The sequence below is a fragment of the Microcaecilia unicolor genome, chromosome 9 (assembly GCF_901765095.1).
Source record: "Microcaecilia unicolor chromosome 9, aMicUni1.1, whole genome shotgun sequence".
NCBI lineage: Eukaryota > Metazoa > Chordata > Amphibia > Gymnophiona > Siphonopidae > Microcaecilia > Microcaecilia unicolor.
In genome coordinates, this window is record NC_044039.1 from 103,355,936 (window position 1) to 103,379,461 (window position 23,526).

The 23,526-nt window shown below is 45.8% G+C and overlaps 1 protein-coding gene across 1 annotated transcript in view; it reads right to left on the minus strand.

The window, feature by feature from the left end:
- The window catches only part of PRKD1 (protein kinase D1), a 290,788-nt gene that overhangs the window by 258,963 nt on the left and 8,299 nt on the right, over positions 1-23,526 (minus strand). The window contains exons 2-3 of the mRNA XM_030215182.1: positions 14,948-15,079; positions 6,912-7,072 (exon numbers count right to left, since the gene is read on the minus strand). Coding sequence (XP_030071042.1) covers positions 6,912-7,072; positions 14,948-15,079 — 293 coding nt within the window. The remainder of the gene's footprint in view (positions 1-6,911; positions 7,073-14,947; positions 15,080-23,526) is intronic.

Sequence of the window (23,526 nt, forward strand, 5' to 3'; positions counted from 1 at the left end):
AGCAGGCTGATTGTTCTCACAAATGGGGTGACGTCCACGGCAGCCCCTCCGATCGGAGATCTTCCTAGCAACAGAGTTTACTAGTTCTCGCGCACGCCCGCGATGCACGCATGCGCGGCCGTCTTGCCGCCCAAAATCGCTCATGTTCGCTAGTCCCGTACCAAGCAAAACAAGACAAGGGAAGACACAACTCCAAAGGGGAGGCGGGCGGGTAGGTGAGAACAATCAGCCTGCTGTCCTCGGAGAATACCTTCTACAGGTATGTAGCATTCGCTTTCTCCGAGGACAAGCAGGCTGCTTGTTCTCACAAATGGGGTATCCCTAGCCCCAGGCTCACTAAAAACAACAAAAGTGGTCAATTGGGCCTCGCAACGGCGAGGACATAACTGAGATTGACCTAAACTTTTCCAACTAACTGAGAGTGCAGCCTGGAACAGAATAAAAATGGGCCTAGGGGGGGTGGAGTTGGATTCTAAACCCCAAACAGATTCTGCAGCACCGACTGCCCGAACCAACTGTCGCGTCGGGAATCCTGCTGAAGGCAGTAGTGAGATTGGAATTTGTGACAGATGACCACGTCGCAGCCTGCAAATTTCTTCAATAGTGGCTGACTTCAAGTGGGCCACTGACGCCGCCAGGGCTCGAACACTATGACCGTGACATGACCCTCAAGAGTCAGCCCAGCCTGGGCGTAAGTGAAGGAAATGCAATCTGATAGGCCAATTGGATATGGTGCATTTCCCCAAAGCCACTCCCCTCCTGTTGGGATCAAAAGAAACAAAAAGTTGGGCGGACTGTCTGTGTGGGCTTGTCTGCTCCAGTAGAAGGCCAATGCTCGCTTTGCAGTCCAATGTGTTGCAGTTGACGTCAGCAGGGCGGGTATGAGGACGGGAAAGAATGTTGGCAAGACAATTGACTGGTTCAGATGGAACTCCGACACCACCTTCAGCAAGAACTTAGGCTGAGTGCGGAGGACTACCCTGTTATGATGAAATTTGGTATAAGGAGCATGAGCCACCAAGGCTTGAAGCTCACTGACTCTGCGAGCTGAAGTAACTGCCACCAAGAAAATGACCTTCCAGGTCAATTACTTCAGATGACAGGAGTCCAGCGGCTCAAAAGGAGGTTTCATCAGCTGGGTGAGAATGACATTCAGATCCCATGACACTGTAGGAGGTTTGAGTGAGGGCTTTGACAAAAGCAAACCTCTCATGAAGCGAACTACTAAAGGCTGTCCAGAGATCGGCTTACCTTCCACATGGTAATGGTATACACTAATCGCACTAAGATGAACCCTTACAGAGTTGGTTTTAAGACCAGACTCCGATAAATGTAGAAGGTATTCAAGCAGGGTCTGTGTAGGACAAGAACGAGGATCTAAGGCCTTGCCATCACACCACACAGCAAACCGTCACCAGAGGAAAAAATAACTCCTCTTGGTAGAATCTTTCCTGGAAGCAAGCAAGACTCGGGAGACACCCTCTGACAGACCCAAGGAGGCGAAGTCTACGCTCTCAACATCCAGGCCGTGAGGGCCAGAGACCAGAGGTTGGGATGGAGAAGCGCCCCCTCGTTCTGCGTGATGAGGGTTGGAAAGCAGTCCAATCTCCACGGTTCTTCGGAAGACAACTTCAGAAGAAGAGAGAACCAGATCTGACGAGGCCAAAAAGGAGCAATCAAAATCATGGTTCCCCTGTCTTGCTTGAGTTTCAGCAAAGTCCTCCCTATAAGAGGAATGGGAGGATACGCGTACAGGAGGCCTTCCCCCCAAAACAAAAGGAAAGCATCCGACGCCAGTCTTGCCGTGGGCCTGCAGCCTGGAACAGAACTGAGGGACCTTGTGATTGGTCTGAGTGGCAAAGAGATCCACAAGGGGGTGCCCCACACTTGGAAGATCTCGCGAACCCTCTGGAACTGGAGCGACCACGTCGTGCGGTTGCATGATCCTGCTCAATCTGTCGGCCAGACTGTTGTTTACGCCTGCCAGATACGTGGCCTGGAGCCACATGCCGAACCGGCGTGCCCAATGACACATGCTGACGGCTTCCCGACACAGGGGGCGAGATCCGGTGCCCCCCTGCTTGTTGATGTAATACATCGCAATCTGGTTGTCTGTCTGAATTTGGATAATTTGATGGACAGCCGATCCCTGAAAGCCTTCAGAGCGTCCAGACCGCTCGCAACTCCAGGAGGTTGATCTGTAAACCTTGTTCCTGGACGGACCAATTCCCCTGGGTGTGGAGCCATCGACATGCGCTCCCCACCCCAGAGTGACGCGTCTGTGGTCAGCACCTTTTGTGGCTGAGGAATCTGGAAGGGACGTCCCAGGGTCAAATGGACCGAATTGTCCACCAATGGAGGGAGAGGAGAACCTCGTGGACAAGCGGACCACGTCCTCTAAGACCCCAGCAGCCTGGCACCACTGGGAGGCTAGGGTCCATTGAGCTGATCTCATAAAAAGGCGGGCCATGGGAGTCACAGTGAACCATGGAGGCAATGTGGCCGAGCAATCTCACATCTGCCGAGCTGTGATCTCTGAGACGCCCGCAATCGAGGAGACAAGGGCCAGCAGATTGTCAGCCCTGGGTCTCTGGAAGGTAGCACGGGCCGTCTGAGAATCCAGCAGAGCTCCTATGAATTCGAGTTTCTGAACTGAAGAAGATGGGACTTTGGATAATTTATCACAAACCCTAGCAGCTCCAGGAGTCGAATAGTCACCTGCATGGACTGCTGAGCTCCTGCCTCGGATGGTGTTCTTTACCAGCCAATCGTCGAGGTACGGGAAACACATGCACTCCCAGCCTGCGTAGAGAAGCCGCTACTATGGCCAGGCATTTGGTGAACATTCTGGGCGTGGAGGCGAGCCCAAAGGGTAGCACACAGTACTGAAAATGCCTGTGAGCTGGCAGAATCGGGATGTGCGTATAGGCATCCTTTAAGTCCAGAGAGCATAGCCAATCGTCCTGTTGAATCATGGGAAGAAAGGTGCCCAGGGAAAGCATCCTGAACTTTTCTCAGACCAGATATTTGTTTAGGGCCCTTAGGTCTAGGATGGGACGCATCCCCCCTGTTTTCTTTTCCACAAGGAAGTACCTGGAATAGAATCCCAGCCCTTCTTGCCCCGGTGGCACGGGCTCGACCGCATTGGCGCTGAGAAGGGCGGAGAGTTCCTCTGCAAGTACCTGCCTGTGCTGGAAGCTGAAGGACTGAGCTCCTGGTGGGCAATTTGGAGGTTCGGAGGCCAAATTGAGAGAGTATCCTAGCCGGACTATTTGGAGAACCCACTGATTGGAGGTTACAAGAGGCCACCTTTGGTGAAAAAATTTTAACCTCCCTCCGACCGGGAGGTCATCACAGATACTGGGACGTCGGCTATGCTCTGGAGGAGCCAGTCAAAAGCCCGCCCCTGACTTTTGCTGGGGAGCCGCAGGGGCCTGAGGCGCGCGCTGCTGACGAGAGCGAGCGCGCTGGGGCTTAGCCTGAGCAGCAGGCTGGTGAGAAGGAGGATTGTACCTACGCTTGCCAGAAGAATAGGGGACCGTCCTCCTTCCCCCATAAAAACGTCTACCCGAAGAGGTAGATGCTGAAGGCGGCCGGCGGAAGAACTTGTCGAAAGCAGTATCCCGCTGGTGGAGCTGTTCAACCACCTGTTCGACCTTGTCCCCCCGGCAAGGGGCATCCGCAATCCGCTGCTGGATTCGATTTTCCAGGTCGGAGGCGCGCAGCCATGAGAGCCTGCGCATCACCACACCCTGCGCAGCGGCCCTGGGTGCAACATCAAAAGAGTCAAAGACCCCCCTGGCCAGGAATTTCCTACACGCCTTCAGCTGCCTGACCACCTGCTGAAAGGGCTTGGCCTGCTCAGAAGGGTGCTTGTCCACCAAGTCCGCCAACTGCCGCACATTGTTCCGCATGTGTATGCTCGTGTAGAGCTGGTAGCACTGGATTTTGGCGATGAGCATTGCAGAATGGTAGGCCTTCCGCCCAAAGGTGTCCAAGGTTCTAGAGTCTTTGCCCGGGGGCGCCAAAGCATACTCTCTAGAACTCTTGGCCTTCTTGAGGGCCAGATCCACCACCCCAGAGTTGTGTGGCAACTGAGTCCGCATCAACTCTGGGTCCCCATGGATCCGATATTGAGATTCGATCTTCTTGGGGATGTGGGGCGTAGTTAAGGGTTGCGCCCAGTTCGCCAGCAATGTCTTCTTGAAGACATGATGCATGGGTACTGTGGACGATTCCTTAGGTGGCGAAGGATAGTCCAAGAGCTCCAGCATCTCAGCTCTCGGCTTATTCTCCGTGACCACGGGAAAGGAAATTGCCGTAGACATTTCCCGGACAAAGACCGCGAAAGAGAGACTCTCCGGAGGAGAAAGCTGTCTTTCAGGCGAGGGAGTAGGAACAGAAGGAAGACGGTCAGACTCCTCGTCAGAGAAATATCCGACACCTTCCTCTGCTTCCACGAGGCCTCCTCATCAGTGACAGACACTAGCTGGTGGACTTCGGTCCGAAGCTGCGCCCGCCTCGACTCCGTGGAAACACGGCCACGGTGGAAGCGTCGAGAAGAGGACTCCCGTAGCGGAGACGATGGACCTCCCTCCATCGACGTTGTCGGGGAGCCCTCCTGGGAGGCGACCGGCACCGCAAGCGATACCGGGGCGGGCGTCCTCACCGCAGACGAGGGCCCAGCAGTCGCCTCACTCGACGGCACCGGCGGCGCAAGCACACCCGGTACCGGAGGAGAAGGGCGAAACAGCTCCTCCAGGATCCCCGGAAGGACGGCCCTGAGGCTCTCGTTCAGAGAGGCTGTGGAGAAAGGCGGTGGGGCCGGTACCGGCGACGAGCTGCGAATCTGTTCTGGGGATGGAGGCGGTACCGGGCTGTCCACAGGGGAACGCATCAACACCTCCTGAATGGAGGGTGAGCGGTCCTCCCGATTTCGACGCTTGGGTGCCGGCGGTACCGGCGACCCAGAGCTCTCGGTACCACGCTTGGAGGGTGACCGATGCCGGTGCTTCTTTGCCTTAGCACCGGCATCGGTACCGAAGAGGAAGACGTCGAATCCAAACGTCCCCTCGGGTCCGGGTCCGAAGAGGGTCGATCCCCGGGGGGGCAGTACCACGGGAGCCCTCGAGACAGGCGAAGACCTGCTCATGGGCTCACCGCCACCAGCAGGGGAATGGACAGCCCTCACCTGCACTCCAGACATCGAAGCACCCTCCGACGACATCCTCACGAGGAACGATCCCGGTCTCGCAGCTGCACCAGACGATGACTTCGATACCGAAGGCCTCGATGTCGATGCCGGTACCGATGAACGCAGTACCGAAGTCGATGATTGGAGCGGTACCAAAGGCTCCGATGCCGAGGACCGCGGAACGGAGGATGTCGACGCGCCGGATGAAGCCCCGAACAAACTGTTCCACTGGGCTAATCTCGCCGCCTGAGTTTTCCTCTTCAAAAGAAGACAGAGATTACAGGCCTGAGGACGGTGCCCAGCCCCCAGACACTGAAGGCAAGAAGCGTGCCTATCAGTGAGAGAGATTATCCGGCCGCACGGTTTGAAGCCGCTGGAAGGCTTCGATGACATGGGCGGAAAAATCATGCCGGCAAAATTGAAATCCGCGATGGTGAAAAAAGGCACCAAAAACAAACGAGCGGCGAAAAAAGCCGCACTCGACCACGAAAGAAAACTTACGGGCCAACACTAGAAATAGAGGTAAAATTTAAAAGAGAAAAAAGACCGCGAATCGCGAGGGATCTCCTAGGGGCGCGGAGAAACCGAAAAAACAGCAGTCCCGAGCCGCGGAAAAAAGGAGACTAGCGAACATGAGCGATTTAGGGCGGCAAGACGGCCGCGCATGCGTGCATCGCGGGCGCGCGCGAGAACTAGCAAACTCTGTTGCTAGGAAGATCTACGATCAGAGGGGCTGCCGTGGACGTCACCCCATTTGTGAGAACAAGCAGCCTGCTTGTCCTCGGAGAAATCATAGTATTGAAAATTTTTATTTTGAAGTTGGAGTCAAAGTCGGTACATTTTTACCAACTCTGACTCCGACTCCACCCAAAACTGCTTCCAACTCCAAGACTCTGACTCTATAGCCCTGGCCACAAAGCTAATTTGCCACAGAGTCCATACAAGTTTGTAAAAGCACTAAATCAAGCTTTTGAAAAGAAGCCACATAGAATTAAAAACTTATAATCTTGATAGTAGCCAACGGACTAAAAATTAGAATGAATAAAAGAGAAGACAGAATAGAGCTGTGTGGCACCTCACAGGCAGAGAGTGCAAAGAACTGAAAAAGGACAGTCCTGGAGATAAGAAAACCAGTTAAGTACATGGTCAGTCAGGCCAAGCCAATCTCAGAAAAATGAAGGGAAAGAAAATCAAATAAACAACATCTTAATTTAGCTATGCCAATACAGTATCAAATATTCCCTAATGCCATTCCTTTGTTTAAGTGACTTATTCTGTTTACCCTCCTCTTCTGCAAGGCGATTCTCCTTCTTTCTGAGTAAGATTTTATTGATGTACAAATGCACATTCAGATTACATTTTATATCACAATATGTATAACTACTGCAGCAGTGTTCTGTAGCTAGAATAGCAGGACCTCATGAAGTGCTACTTTCACTCTTGCTCTGTACTTTATCTGTCTTTGATTTTGTCAAAGTGACTGGTTATAAGTGTTATTTCAACAACAAATACCCAGCCATCTTGAAGGGAAGCAGGAGACAAGGAAAAAAATCCTTGGCAATGCAGATAACTAATTACTGGACCATATCTACTTAACTGCCTGTTAATTTCTTTCCTTTCATCCTCTCCACCCATACTGTCTGATATAACACATCAGCAGTGTGATAGGTATCTTTCTTTCTTAACATAATTAATCAATTTAGAAAGAATAATATACCAGAAGGGCCTCATCTGGGACACTTTGTGACAGTTCTGCTGATACAGTCTGAAAAGTCGTGAGTCCTGTTAAGGAAACATTTGACAGTCGCCTCTTTCGTATCCCACTGCAGTTGTTAGGGATTTTAAATGCACACCTCTTATGGTAGTTTAACCCACATCCTAGAAAAAAGAAAGAAAAAGACCCTGATAAAAAGTCAAGACTTCAAAAACTGGTATCTCATCTTATACAAATTTCAGCCAGGTCAGCAAGAATAAGGGGTTCAATATTCAGCCAGCGACGCTCAGCGTTTTGCTGACTGCTGCCGGCATTAAATTTGCAAATTCAATTCTGGGCCAAGTCTGGGCTTCGACACTGAATTTCTGGGTATGCGGAGCCAGCTAACATATAGCCAATTAAGGGCCCCTTTTACCAAGCTGCAGCAAAAGGGGGCCTGCGCTGGTGTCAGCATGTGTTTATGATGTGCGCCAATGCTCCCTTTACCCCCTTTTTTGAGGAAATGACCGCATGACAAGTGCTTCACTTGCCACGTGGCCATTTTGGGGGGGGGCTTAACGCCACTCATCGAGGTGGCAGTAAGGGCTCCAGCACTAACTCAGCCATAACTAGGCAGCACGGTACTGCTCGATTACCGCTGGGTACACACCAGCACTACAAAAAAATATATTTTTGTAGTGCTGGTGTGTACCCGGCGGTAATCGAGCAGTATCGTGAGCTGCCTAGTTACGGCTGGGTTAGCAATATATTTTTGCAGCGCCAAATATGACGTGCACTGGGGGTGAGAATTACCACCAGGTTGCTGCGGTAGCCCAGCGGTACTTCCTTTTTAGTGAGCGGTAAGCCCTCTTAGGGTTTACTGCCACTTTTTAAAAGGGGGCCCTAAATGCAATATTCAGCACTTAACTGGCTATGGGCCATCACGTATAGGACTGACTTTTATGCAGTCCTATTTATGTGGTAACCTTGGCTAGTTAAGCGCTGAATATCAGCAATTAACTGGCCAAGTGCTGACTCCTTCCCCAGAATGCCCCCAAAATGACCAGTTTTCAGTTTATAACTAACCGCTAGTTTTCAGCGGAACTAGCTGGTTAAGTACCACTGATAATTAGTGGTTAGCCCTGAACAGGTGATTTAACTGACCAGGATCTATTTCTGGCCAGTTAAATTATTTTGAATATCAGCCCACAGATTGTAAACAGATTGAAGAAATACATCACTACAATCATCATGGGGACAATTAGACTGTCCACTTTGGGACATAGTCCATGGGTGCCTTTTACTCATGAACTTTGAACCAAGCTTCAATGAGAACAAACCATGAGAACAAACACACACTAACTAAGAAACGACAACTAACAAAAATCCACACAACACTAAACATAGAAGCCCCATACCAAAACATTCAAGTGGGTTACATTAACGCCAGGTCCGTAGTAAACAAAACAACAACAGTAACAGACTGGATCATGTCAGAAAACCTCAATCTAATTTTCATCAATGAAACCTGGATCCATGATCAAAAGGACCCCATAATCCTTGACCTATGCCCTCCAGGATACAAAATCACTCACTGGACCAGAAAGGAAAAGAGAGGCGGAGGTATAGCACCAATCTACCGCTCCCACTTCACCACTGAAACCACTGCCGAGTCTATAACAACCCAACTTGAAATTGCCTCAATCAGAATCCACAACAAATCCCTGCTTGATCATCTGAACTGCGTCTTGTTTTACAGACCACCCGGTAGTTGGAACAAAAGCCAGCCAAATTTCACGGACTTCATCTCAAACACTTGTGTAAACAACTCCAACATACTAGTACTAGGAGACATAAACCTTCACCTAGAAGACCCAAACTCTACCAATGCTCAAGAATGCAAGGAATTCCTCCACTCATGTGATCTCAAATGGCCACACATGCAAGCTACCCACGTCAAAGGGCACACACTTGACCTCTTCTCACACAAATTGTCCACAGACCACAACCTATTAATAACAGATATCAAATGGTCAGAAACACCTTGGACCGATCACTACAAACTAAACCTATCCCTAAATTGGCGGAAAAAGGGATCATACCGTATACAAGAACAAACAACCTACAGCACAAGGGGCCAAATAGACCCAAAAGCATTCTGGCAACAGATATATGACAACGAATGGACAGCACAAACGGACTCCATACATTACCTCTCTGACTGGGACGAAAGATGCAGAAGCATACTAGACGCAATAGCACCCTTAAGAACAAGAACATGACAAAAACAAATCCCGATACCATGGTTCAACGACGAATTGAAAAAACTCAAAACACAATCCAGGAAACTCGAACGAGCATGGAAAAAAATAAAAGATGAACACACACTCAATGCATCGAAACAAATATGCAATAAAACAGACCAAAAGGTCTTATTACAAAACTAAAATAGGACCGGATTACAAAGACATGAAGGAATTATACCAACTCGTAAATAAACTACTAAACACCACTCCAGTCACCACAACCAACACAGACATCCCATCCGCAGGCAAACTTGCTAAATACTTCAATGAAAAAATAACAAATCTACACAATACACAAAAACTTCATCAATGGCTTGGACCCAACCTGTGGAGAATACCCAGTGGACTGTACCTGGTCAAACTTTGCTCTCCTCACCGTCGAAACAATTACCCATGCGACTCATAGGTTCTCCAATACCCACTGCAAATTGGATACCTGCCCCAGCTACCTACTTAAATCCGCCCCCGACCGCTTCATAGCAGACCTCACATCCCACCTAAACTACATGCTCCAACAAGGAAATAGCTAGAGGTAAAAGCATACTTCTCCTCCAATTCGACATTTCGAGTGCAATCGACATGGTAAACCACAATATACTACTAAGACTCCTAGAACCTAGATTACTTTGGGATTGGTAGAAATATACTTAGTTGGATCAAGGGTTTTCTAACCACCAGAACATACCAAGTGAAATAAAATTCAAACATATTACCACCGTGGAAAGCAGACTAAGGAGTACCTCAAGAATCACCACTATCACCAATACTTTTCAACCTAATGATGATCCCACTAGACACATCCTTGTCCAACCAAGGCCTCAACCCGTTCATCTACGCAGATGACGTCACAATATACATTTCCTTTAGACATGATCTGTCAGAAATCACCAATGAAATCAAGCTCGGTTTGAAAACCATGGACTCATGGGCAAATGCATTTCAACTGAAACTGAATACTGAAAAAACACACTGCCTCATCCTCTCATCTCAACACAATACAAACAAACCCACAACTATAAACACCCCAGACTACACCCTCCCTATCTCAGATAGCCTGGAAATACTCGGCATTACAATCGACCGTAACCTTACACTCGAGAGCCAAGTGAACTCCACAATTAAGAAAATGTTCCACTTAATGTGGAAACTTAAACGCGTGAAACCATTCTTCCCGAGGGAAACATTTTGCAACCTAATACAATCAATGGTACTAAGCCATGCAGACTACTGCAATGGAATTTATGCGGGATGTAAAGAACAACTCACAAAGAAACTACAGACCGCTGAAAACACAGCAGCCAGACTCATATTTGGTAAAACTCGGTTAGAAAGTGCCAAACCCCTCCGAGAAAAACTGCATTGGCTCCCAATCAAAGAACGTATTACCTTCAAAATTTGCACCCTTGTCCATAAAATTATCTGCGGCGAAGTCCCAGGATACATGACAGACCTCATAGACCTACCAACCAGAAACATATTTGGATCATCACGAACATACAGTGGTGGAAATAAGTATTTGATCCCTTGCTGATTTTGTAAGTTTGCCCACTGACAAAGACATGAGCAGCCCATAATTGAAGGGTAGGTTATTGGTAACAGTGAGAGATAGCACATCACAAATTAAATCCGGAAAATCACATTGTGGAAAGTATATGAATTTATTTGCATTCTGCAGAGGGAAATAAGTATTTAATCCCTCTGGCAAACAAGACCTAATACTTGGTGGCAAAACCCTTGTTGGCAAGCACAGCGGTCAGACGTCTTCTGTAGTTGATGATGAGGTTTGCACATCAGACCAGCATCTTCCCTTCTCTTCCCTCCTCCTGCCTCCTCTCCCTAGGGGCCCAGCAAGTGTTCCTCTCTTCCCTTATGCCTGTTCTGTCTCCCCTTTGGAGTTCCAGCACCTTTCCCTCTTCCTTCTTCCCGCCCCCCCCCCCCCTCCCCACCATCCTAGTATCTTTTTTTCTCTCCCACCCCACCCCACCACTATCCTGGTATCTCTTCTCTCTTCTCTCTCTCTCTCTCTCTCTCCACCCTCCCACACCCTGGCATCTCTTTCTCTCATGCTTCTCACCACTTCCCCCACCATCCTAGCATCTCTCTTCCTCCTCCCCCTCACCATCCTGGCATCCTTTCCTCTCACCACCCCAGGACACTCTCTTCCTTTCCTTCTCCTGCTCTCCAGCAGCCCAGCTGTCATCTCCCACTTGCTGGCTCCCGTGGTCTGCCAAACTTGCTAGAGGCCGCCACTACAGGTAGCGCTGAATAGACAATGTTTCTGGCCAACATAGGGGCCTTTCTTCTGCTGCCCCGCCTCCTCTGATCTTACTTCCAGTTTCTGGAGGCAGGAGCGGCAGGAGAAAGGCCCCAGCGCCAGTATGGATATTCTTATATTCTTATTCAGAGCGAACATCTAAGGGTACAGAGTTCCATAAAGTTGGTGCAACAATTCTAAGGCAGGAAAAACAGGGAGGTGAATGTATTTGCAAAAAAGAAGGAACAACCAGTAGATGCTGATGTGCAGAATGAAGTGTACGTGCAGGAGTAGGAGGAATAAAAAAATGAAAAGAAATGATGGCATTCCAGAGTGTAAACATTGGATGAATGATGATTTTAAACTGGATCCTATAAAACATAGGAAGCCAGTGTTCTTTTACCAGAAGAGTAGAGGCACTATCATATTTTTGTTGCACCATAAATCAATTTAACTGCTGTTTTTTGGACCACTTTTAACCTATGAAGCTGATACTGGGATAGACCATAAAGAAGAGAATTACAATAATGAAGATGTGACATAATTAGAGAATGAATCAGAAGTCGAATAGAGCTAAAAGAACGAGCTGCTTGCATTTGTTAGAGTTTATAAATGATTTCTATATCAGTGACGAGATATGAGGAGTAAATGTAGGATGACTATCTAAGGGAACTCCAAGGATTTTAATTACTTCTTTAAGTGGGATCTGGATGTTATGAATCATTGGAAGGAAATGAAGTGTGGCAGGGCTGACGGAAGGAAAGAAAACCACTACTGTTTTAGAAATGTTTGGTTTCATTTGGTTAGATAAAAGCCAATCAATAATAAGATCAAGTTTTTGTGGAATACCAGAAATTTGAGCAGAACGAGATTGAAGAGAAAATATTAACTGAATATCATCAGTGTACATGAAAAAAGAAATTCCAAGTGATTGAATAAAAAGAGCTAAGGGTGAAAGAAAAATATTAAAACGTATTAGGCCCAAGATTGCACCCTAAAGAATCCCACTAGTTTAGATTTAGATAATGAATTAAGCCACTAGACCTGAAATGTTCTACCTTGTAAGTATGAACGAAACCATGATGATACTTTCCCAGATATGCCTACTAGTATACATCAGTGAAGAAAGATTGAATGGTGAACCAAAACAAATGCTCCACTAAGGTCTAAAGTAGGGGTCTCCAACCTCAGCCCTCACCAGGTCAGGTTTTCAGAATTTCCCCAATTAATATGCATGAGATCTATTTGCATACAATGGAGGAAGTGCATGCAAATAGATCTCATGCATATTCACTGAGGAAATCCTGAAAGCCCAACTGGATTGCGGTCCTCGAGGACCAAGGTTGGACAACCCTGATGTAAAGATACTAAAAGCACTTCATTCCCTTGATCTAAGGAGCTACATATTGAATTAACTAATGCTAACATTGAGTGTTCAGTACTGTAAAGTTCTCTAAATCTAATCTGATAGGATGTAAGGCATTAGTTTCATCCAAGAAAGATTGCAATTGTGATTGCAATTGCCAAAATAACCACCTTTTCAGTTAGTTATCATTCAAAAAAAAGCTACTGGACAAAAATTTGAGGAGTCTGAGCTATCAGCCTGAATATTCTTTTGATGAGGAAAAACAATGGCATTTCCAAACTGAAGAAAAAGTACCAATACTAAGGCTTGATGATTTAAAAGGGAAATATTCCGCAGCTTGGTACAATCAATGGTGCTAAGCCACCTAGATTACTGCAACGCCATCTACGCCGGATGTAAAGACCAAATCATTAAGAAACTCCAAAACGCCCAAAACACAGCAGCCAGACTTATATTTGGAAAAACGAAATATGAAAGCGCTAAACCCCTAAGAGAAAAACTACACTGGCTCCCACTAAAAGAACGAATTACGTTCAAAATCTGCACCCTGGTCCATAAAATCATTCACCGAGAGGCCCCACCCAGCCTATATGTCAGACCTTATAGATTTACCAACCAGGAACACAAAAAGAACAGCATGCACATTCCTGAATCTCTATTACCCCAGTTGCAAAGGACTCAAATATAAATCAACATATGCATCCAGCTTCTCATACATAAGCACGCAACTATGGAAGCACTACCAAAGGTCATAAAAACAATGCACAACCTAACAAATTTCCCAAAACTACTAAAAACCAACCTATTCAAAAAGGCATACCACAATGATCCATCCTAATTATTAAACAATGATACTCTACCAAAACCAGACAAAATCGAACTCTTTACAATTGACTGATTCATGAACATTAACGCACTACCACTTATTTCGCCAAAATGAACTTCTATATTTGATTGTCTAACTGACTCTATACGTTACTCTATCAACTATGAACTTCAATGCAATACCACTTTGTATTTCTAATCCCGGAAATGGCGATCGCCATTATGGCATAATGTAAGCCACACTGAGCCTGCAAATAGGTGGGAAAATGTGGGGTACAAATGCAACAAATAAATAAATAAATAAAAGAGTGATGTTGTGGAAGAAAGGATCACAAATCTGTTTTAAGAAAGAAATGGATATTGGATCAGAAGGGGTGGTGGAGGAGTTGAAATGAACTATAATGTTCTGCAATTCTGAATGAGAAGGAACAGTAAAGTTCTTCAAAAGAGGTTTATATAGGGTTTATGTTGGGTTGAGGTAGTAGGGGGGATAAAAGAAGGTTATTTGAAGCCAAAGGTAGTAAAGTCAATTAGACATCCACAACTTTCTTGTGGAGGACCTGAGCAAGATCATCGGCATGTGGACAATGCTGAGAAGAGTTTGTGACTTGGAGCATTTTATAAAGGTGAGACTAATTAAAATCCCTTTGAAGTAATGAGGAAAATAAGATTTTTTTAGCTAATGTGACAGAATTCCTGTAATAATGTGTGTTCTTTTTGAATGGTATTAAGTAATGTGGAAGTTTATTTCTCCACTGGCATTCACAGTGGTGGAGTTGTTGTTTTAGAAGCCTGAGGCCCCAATGAAACCAGGGGTGTGAATACCTACAGGTGATGTTAATTTCCTCTTGCGGGCAGCTTTATTAAAAGCTGTTTGGGTTGTCTTGCTATTAGATGATGTCTCAGGATGTAAACTAAAGAACTTCCAGAACATATTTTAAAAATATGAATGCAAATCTATATATAGTTTCTTAAAAGAGCCAAAAAACCATGAACAAGTGAATTCAAAAGCAGGAAATATCAATTTCCTGCTGATATCAGACTTTGTTTTATAATGTGAAAGCAATATAAATATACAAGCCTTAATGCCATCGGTTAAGAAGTCACTTATCTTTTTGTGAATCTTTGAGGAGTCAATGTTGCTAGGGTGGGAAATTAAAAAAAAATACTATACTGAACTATATTAGTACTAGTTGAGGAAAATCCTTAGAAGTCGAAGTAAGAGAAGACAATTTTAATTGGTATTTACTCTCCTAAATTTTATTTTTAAAAAGTAACAGTGCAGAAATTATTTGAAAGATTTATTTACCTTCACATTTCAGCCCCTGACGTACAAGACCCCACAACATTTCTCCGCAATGATCACAGAAGGCTGGAGCTCGGTATGAGTGGACAAATAGGGCATGTGGTCGGATCTGGAAATCTTCAAATGTGGCAGAAGCTACAAAGATATTAAGAAAGAAATTATATGGCTCCAGTGGAGAGTTAGATCATCTCATTTATATCTCTTCCTGTATTCAAAGGCCACTTCAAAAGCAAGATTTCCTTCTGGTCTATGGCCACTATTGACAATGTATTATTGTCATTTTCAGGTTTATTATTAAAGTCCTCTTAATTTGCTATAGTAGGCAGTAGTTACAACTAGCCCCCTATTTCTCTGTGATATCCTGAAAGACAGACCACTAGAGTTAAAAATTTTACAATTCTGTAATGCGAAATCTGTCCATACATTTCCATTTATACAAATAAGAATTGCTGCATGTTATGGGAAAATTCTTTTTCAAATTAGGTATTGCAGATTGTCAGCTAAAATTACGAATGTGAGCTACCACTTTAGCATAAGCTAACACTATTAACACATGTTATTTGTAACTAGATTCACTCTGCATGAAATGAAACCCACAGTAAATTTTAAAAAAAGTATTAACAACATTAGTGCAATCCTGCAAAGAAACTGTGTCAAACAGTAGCCAACTTAACATACTATAGACTTACATAACACATCCAGACCTTCCCTTCAGCAGATTCCTTGGCCACCCACTTTCAAACTAAAACCTTCAAGTTACCACAGTCGCTGTCCCCTAGTTCTGACGCTATTTCTAGCTCTATTCTACTGCTTCAGGATCCCTCTGAACACTCCTTCCACTGGAGTTCTTCTCACTATTCCCTTCTTAAGTGTCCTTGACAATACGATCAAACATATTCGCCTCACAACTTCTGCTTTGGACCCTTTTCCCTCTAGTTGGCTAACTATCCAATGTCATGGTCTCTCTCCTCTCCTCCTAAATTTGTTATCACTAAGTCTCTCAAAAGGCTATGGAAAAAGGCTGCAGTCAAGTCAGTTTTAAAAAACTCCATTTCAGATCACCTACTCAGATCACACTAATTATCACCCTATATCCAATCTATGTATCATTTCAAAGATTACTGAGAAAATAGTTTTTGAACAACTCCTCTGACATATAGAGCAATCTAATGTACTGTACTCTAGATACATGGGATTTAGAACAAATCACAGCACAGAGACAACTGTTACTACTCTGATTAGTGAATTGCACACTATCCTGGAAAGAGGGGAAATCGCTCTCCTTATCTTCTTGGACCATTCTCTTTTATTGGTATGTCTTCAATCCATCGGACTCACTAAACTCACTCTTGCGTGGTTTAGATCATTTCTTTCGAACCAAATTTTTTTCTGAATCCACCCCCATGAGTCTGTCCTCAGATGTCCCTCTATCCTGTAGTGTCCCACAAGGATCAGTTCTTTCCCCTTTACTGTTTATATATTCCTCAGCCCTTTAGCAACTCTTCTTCAGAATCTCAATATTCTATTTTTCATCTACGCAGACGGCATCCTTCTAATCTATCCCATATTCCCTTTCGCCATGAATTTCATTCAATCTGCCTTATCACTTTGTAGCTGGTTACCTTCCTATAAGCTAGTTCTCAACCCCTCTAAAACTACTGCTTGCTGGATTTCAGGATTACTTAAGAGACCAACTACACCATTGACTCTCTTTAATCATCTTACCCCCAGTTGATTCCTTCCAATATCTCAGCATTCTCATAAACTCTAAACTCTCTATTGATAAGCAAATATTGTAGGTTTTAACGATTGGCTTCTTTTGGTTGCGTTGTCTCCACTCGATCAAGCACTACCTCGACTTTTCTTCACTGCATACATTAATCCATGAATTTATCATATGCTGTCTTGACTACTGTAACACTGTTTATGCAGGTCTTTCACAATTTCAATTACAACATCTTCAAACCTTTCAAAACTCAGCAATCCGTATGTTCTTCAAAGCTAAGCGCTTCGATCCAGTAACCCCATTATTCCATAAACTACATTGGCTACCTGTATCATATCGCATTTGGTTTAAGAGCCGCCTTCTTACATTCTAGACACTGCACTCAGGCAGCCCACCATATGTGGCTTCTTATGTGCCCAATCCAGGTCACAAGTACCTGGCATTTCCCAAAACAGTATATTTTATGCTGCTTATCCCAGAAATAAGCAGTGGATTTTCCCAAATCCATTTTAATAATGGCTTATGGACTTTTTTTTTAAGAAGCTATCGGAACCTTTTTTTAAACCCCACTAAGCTAACTGCTTTTACTACATTCTCTGGAACAAATTCAAGAGTTTAATTACACATTGAGTGAAGAAATATTTTCTCCGATTTGTTTTAAATTTACTACTTTGTAGCTTTATTGCGTGCCCCCTAGTCCTTGTATTTTTGGAAAAAGTAAAGGAGTGTGGTAGCCGTGTTAGTCCACTCTTAAGGTTATCAATAGAAATCAAACAAAATAAAACATGGAAAAGAAAATAAGATGATACCTTTTTATTGGACATAACTTAATACATTTCTTGATTAGCTTTCGAAGGTTGCCCTTCTTCGTCAGATCGGAAATAAGCAAATGTGCTAGCTGACAGTGTATATAAGTGAAAACATTCAAGCATTACTATGACAGTCTGACAGGGTGGGAGGATGGGGGTGGGTCGGAGGTATGCATGGGGACATCAAAGCATATCATTGATATTCTAACAGGATGGGTGTGGATAGATGAGGGGTGGGGTGATCAACAGAGACATACAGCTTTATGGTTTATAATGCGCTAGGAACCCCAGATCCTTGTTAAGTCCTTTCTGTTGGGTGTTAAAATATTCAATCATTCTGACTTCAAAGGTCTTACGTTCTTGGATGGTTTTAAAGTTACCTTTCAGTATTCTTACTGTGAAATCACTGGTACAGTGTCCTAGTTCTGTGAAGTGCTGTCCCACCGGGGTGGGGGCCCTACTGGCTGTATTGTTCATGTGATGTCTATGTAAATTGAATCTTGTCTTAAGCATCTGGCCTGTTTCTCCAATATAGAATCCTTCGTTACATTTTTTACACTGAATGATATATACCACATCTTCCAATGCTCATCTTCCAATGTGGTATATATCATTCAGTGTAAAAAATGTAACGAAGAATGCTATATTGGCGAAACAGGCCAGATGCTTAAGACAAGATTCAATTTACATAGACATCACATGAACAATACAGCCAGTAGGGCCCCCACCCCGGTGGGACAGCACTTCACAGAACCAGGACACTGTACCAGTGATTTCACAGTAAGAATACTGAAAGGTAACTTTAAAACCATCCAAGAATGTAAAACCTTTGAAGTCAGAATGATTGAATATTTTAACACCCAACAGAAAGGACTTAACAAGGATCTGGGGTTCCTAGCGCATTATAAACCATAAAGCTGTATGTCTCTGTTGATCACCCCACCCCTCATCTATCCACACCCATCCTGTTAGAATATCAATGATATGCTTTGATGTCCCCATGCATACCTCCGACCCACCCCCATCCTCCCACCCTGTCAGACTGTCATAGTAATGCTTGAATGTTTTCACTTATATACACTGTCAGCTAGCACATTTGCTTATTTCCGATCTGACGAAGAAGGGCAACCTTCAAAAGTTAATCAAGAAATGTATTAAGTTATGTCCAATAAAAAAGGTATCATCTTATTTTCTTTTCCATGTTTTATTTTGTTTGATTTCTATGGAAAAAGTAAAAAAGCAATTCACATGTACCCGTTCCACTCCACTCAGTGTTTTGGCCGATTTACCATTCTGGTATTAATGGCCACACACTAATGTTGCCAATTAGCATGTGGCCATTACTGCCACCTATTTTGTAGGTGATAAGGGCTCATGTGTTATTCACATGTTAATTAGTTAGCGTGTCAGCACTGCCAACACACTAACTGATTAGCGTAAAAATGCCCACTCTCCACCCTCATAAACACCCCCTTCCTTGAAAAATATAAAGAATTTTTTAATGCAGAGAACAAAATTACCCCAGGACACCTCAGTATGTCCTGTAGTAAGCCCTTTCAATTTGTGGTGCGCGCTGTAATAGGTTGCTGGGCGTTGCTCAGCCTCTAGGGCTATCCGCCCTTCTCAGCAGCCTTTAGCATACAAGTCTTGTTCAACACAGAAACAAACAAAAAAAACACATCAGGATCAAATACAAACTTTTCCCTTTTATTGTTCTCTCATTCAGCTTGGGAGAACTCAGCCCAGGCTTCAGCCGCTGGTTCCCCTTTTCGGTTTCCTGGGGTGGAGCGGCTCCAAAAGAGAGAAACCCTAATTCAGTCCCACCCGGGCTTGTTATAACCCCAGGCACCATACAGCCTGGGTTCAAAAAAAAACACCCAAAAACAAAAACAGCTCAGGACACCTTGGTTTTTATAAATCCACAGTTCAGGTAACCAAGCTCTCAAAAACAGCACTATACTTGGCTCTTTAAATCCACAGTTCAGGTAACCAAGCTCTCAAAAACAGCAATATAACTTGGCTCTTTAAATCCACAGTTCAGGTAGCCAAGCGCTCAAAACAGCACTATACCTTGGCTTTTCAAGTCCACAGTTCCTCTGGCTTTGCGCGGGCTCAAAGCCTGGGGTCCCACCCACTTGGTCAGACTTTTACTTACTCCTCTGACCTCCTCCCGCTTGACCCCTTTCCTTCTCTGGCCTGCTTAGCCAGGGACTGTCTTACTTCTGTGGCTTTCTCTGGGCCAGAGCTGATACATCCATGGGCTCCTCCAGGGTTTGCTCAGGTACTGTCAGCTCCATGGGCCAAGGCCCAAACTCCTCTTTCTCCTTCCCAGGAGCCCAGTCCATACTCTCCTCGCCCCACCCTCTCCCCAGCTGCTCCTCCTTTTCCTCATTAACCCTTTCGGGCTTTTTCTCTTCTTTTTCCCACCTGTTCCACCTCTCTTTCCCCCAGGTTGGAGAATTAGTATTACTCCTTCTCCTGCAGCCCCCTTCTGGTGACTCTTGTGAAGGCACCCTGGTTTGTCTCTCTTTTTCCCAAGGTGGCTGCTGGGATTTGTAGTTCTTGCCCCTAAGTTGTCTCTTGGGGAAAAGCGGCCGGTAAGGGAGAATCTCCTCTGTGGCTTTTTGGGGGTTGTAGGATCTGGTTCCCTGTGTTTCTCCCAGGTCCCTATGGTTTTCCACATTCCCTTTACAGCGCACACTAACACTTACTGAAGCTTAGTAAAAGGACCCCTTAATTTGGAAGAGTAACCCTTTCAACTTTTCTGCTTTTGATCTTTTACAATGCTTAAGTTAACTATTCACACTTTTATCTCACCTTCTAGCAGCAGAGACCCTTTGCAAAAATCTCCTCTTTATAGAATAATTTATCCAGCAAACAATTTATCACAGCATACACAAAGGGAGCAACTGTATAATTTGCAGGCTTATTTTCGAAAGAGAAGGGCGCCCATCTTTTGACACAAATCGGGAGATGGGCGTCCTTCTCTCAGGGTTGGTCAAATCAGCATCACCGAAAGCCGATATTGGACGCCCTCAACTGCTTTCCGTTGCGGGGATGACCAAAGTTCACGGGGGCGTGTTGGCAGCGAAGCGAAGGCGGGACTGGGGCATGCTAAAGAGATGGGCGTCCTCGGCCGATAATGGAAAAAAGAAGGAAATCCCCGACGAGCACTTAGCTGACTTTACTTGGTCCATTTTTTCTTGCGACCAAGCCTCAAAAAGGTGACCGAACTGACCAGATGACCACCGGTGGCAATCGGGGATGACCTCCCCCTACTCCCCCAGTGGTCACCAACCAAAAATTTTAAAAATATTTTTTGCCAGCCTCTATGCCAGCCTCAAATGTCATACCCAGCTCCATGACAGCAGTATGCAGGTCCCTGGAGCAGTTTTAGTGGGTGCAGTGCACTTCAGGCAAGCGGACCCAGGCCCACCCCCCCTACCTGTTACACTTGTGGTGGTAAATGTGAGCCCTTCAAAACCCACCAGAAACCCACTGGACCCACATGTAGGTGCCCACTTTTAACCCTTAGGGCTATGGTAGTGGTGTACAGTTGTGGGGAGTGGGGTTTTTTGGGGGGTTGGGGGCTCAGCACACAAGGTAAGTGAGCTATGCACCTGGGAGCAATTTCTGAAGTCCACTGCAGTGCCCCCTAGGGTGCCTGGTTTGTGTCCTGGCATGTGAGGGGGACCAGTGCACTATGAATGCTGGCTCCTCCCATGACCAAATGGCTTGGATTTGGTCGTTTCCGAGATGGGCGTCCTCGGTTTCCATTATCGCTGAAAATCGGGCACGACCATCTCAAAGGTCGACCTAAATGTTGAGATTTGGGCTTCCCCGACCGTATTATCGAAACGAAAGATGGACGTCCATCTTGTTTCGATAATACAGGTTTCCCCGCCCCTTCACGGAGCCGTCCTGCGAGGACGGCCCCAGGAAAACTTGGGCGCCCCATTCGATTATGCCCCTCTTGTTATCTCAAGTTAGGTGTTATGATGCCACATGCTGAGCACCAATTCTATAATGGCATCTTGGCACCAAGATTCCATTACAGAATACTAATGTAAGTCGAGACGAATGTGCTCACATTTAGGCATGACCACTTACGCCAGGTCTATGGCTATCATGTTGGTGTATCTAAGTGTGCAAAACCTATGGTATTCTATAAGGTGTGTGCATAGGTAGGTGACACGCTCATGCTCTACCTATGTGTACGCACCCTTGCAGTTACGTGCTTCTTAGGTGCTCCCTTTTAGAATAGAATATAGTGCACTTGCATGCATAAGTGCTGTGTCACTTGCACAATGCATGTGTAACTGCACACACCCAGTTACAGAATTGTACTGAGAATTTTTACCCTACCCTGCTTTTAAATACACATAGTGCTTTTACCTACTCTACTGAACATTGAAACTTGTGATTCTGCAGCAAACAGACTGCAGAAGGGTGAAGGGTCTTAAGATGACTGTAGCTCTTAAGAGATGTGGAGGTGCATAATCGAAAGGGGCGGCCAAGTTTTCCTGAGGACGTCCTCACAGGACATCCTGGCGAAGGGGCAGGGAAACCCATATTATCGAAACAAGAGGGGCATCCATCTTTCGTTTCGATAATATGGTCAGGGACGCCCAAATCTCAACATTTAGGTCAACCTTAGAGATGGTCGTCCCCGATTTTCGGTGATAATGGAATCCAAGGACGCCCATCTCAAAAACCACCAAATGCAAGCCATTTGGTCGTGGGAGGAGCCAGCATTCGTAGTGCACTGGTCCACCTGACATGCCAGGACACCAACAGGGCACCCTAGGGGACACTGCAGTGGACTTCACAAATTGCTCCCAGGTGCATAGCTCCCTTACCTTGTGTGCTGAGCTCCTCAACCCTCCCCCCCCAAAAAAAAACCCCACAACTGTACACCACTACCATAGCCCTAAGGGGTGAAGGGGGGCACCTACATGTAGGTACAGTGGGTTTGTGGTGGGTTTTGAAGGGTTCACATTTACCACCACAAGTGTAACAGGTGGGGGGGGGGGGATGGACCTGGGTCCGCCTGCCTGAAGTGCACTGCATGGGCAAACACCTTTGACGGTACTATGTAAGCCACATTGAGCCTGCAAATAGGTGGGAAAATGTGGGGTGCAAATGCAACAAATAAATAAATAAAACTGCTCCAGGGACCTGCATACTGCTGTCATGGAGCTGGTATGACATTTGAGGCTGGCAAAAAATATTTAAAAAGGTTTTTTTTTAGGGTAGGAGGGGGTTGATGACCACTGGGGGAGTAAGGGCAGATCATCCCCGATTGCCTCTGGAGGTCATCTGGTCAGTTCGGGCACCTTTTCACGGCTTGGCCATAAAAAGAAATGGACCAAGTAAAGTCGCCCAAGTGCTTCTCAGGGATGCCCTACTTTTTTCCATTATCGGTGGAGGTTGCCCATGTGTTAGGCACACCCTAGTCCCGCCTTCGCTACACTTCCGAAATGCCCCCATGAACTTTGGTCGTCCCCGCGATGGAAAGCAGTTTAGGACGCCCAAAATCAGCTTTTGATTATGCCGATTTGGGCGACCCTGGGAGAAGGACGCCCATCTCCCAATTTGTGTCAAAAGATGGGTGCCCTTCTCTTTCAAAAATAAGCCTGTAAGAGGTCCTTTTACTATGGTGCACTGAAAATGGCTTGCAGTAGCGTAGGCACAGGTTTTGGGCACGCACCAATCCATTTTTCAACACGCCTGTAAAAAAGGCCTTTTTACTTATTTTTGCCAAAAATGGATGTGCATGGAGGAGTGACCTAGTGGCAGTGGCGTACCAAGGGGGGGGGCGGTGGGGGCGGTCCGCCCCGGGTGCCAGTGGGTGGGGGGTGCTCCGCTCCCGCCGCCTCCCGTGGCCGTTCCCGCGGCGCCACACATTTAAAAAACCGGCGAAGCAGCGTCGCAGGCAGCGCCTCGTGCCCTGCTTGTTAAAAAAAAAATCAAATCTCCTTCCCCTCCTCGTCTAGACGTCGACTCGGGCCTTCCAATCAAAAATGAAATTACCGCAACAGCCACGT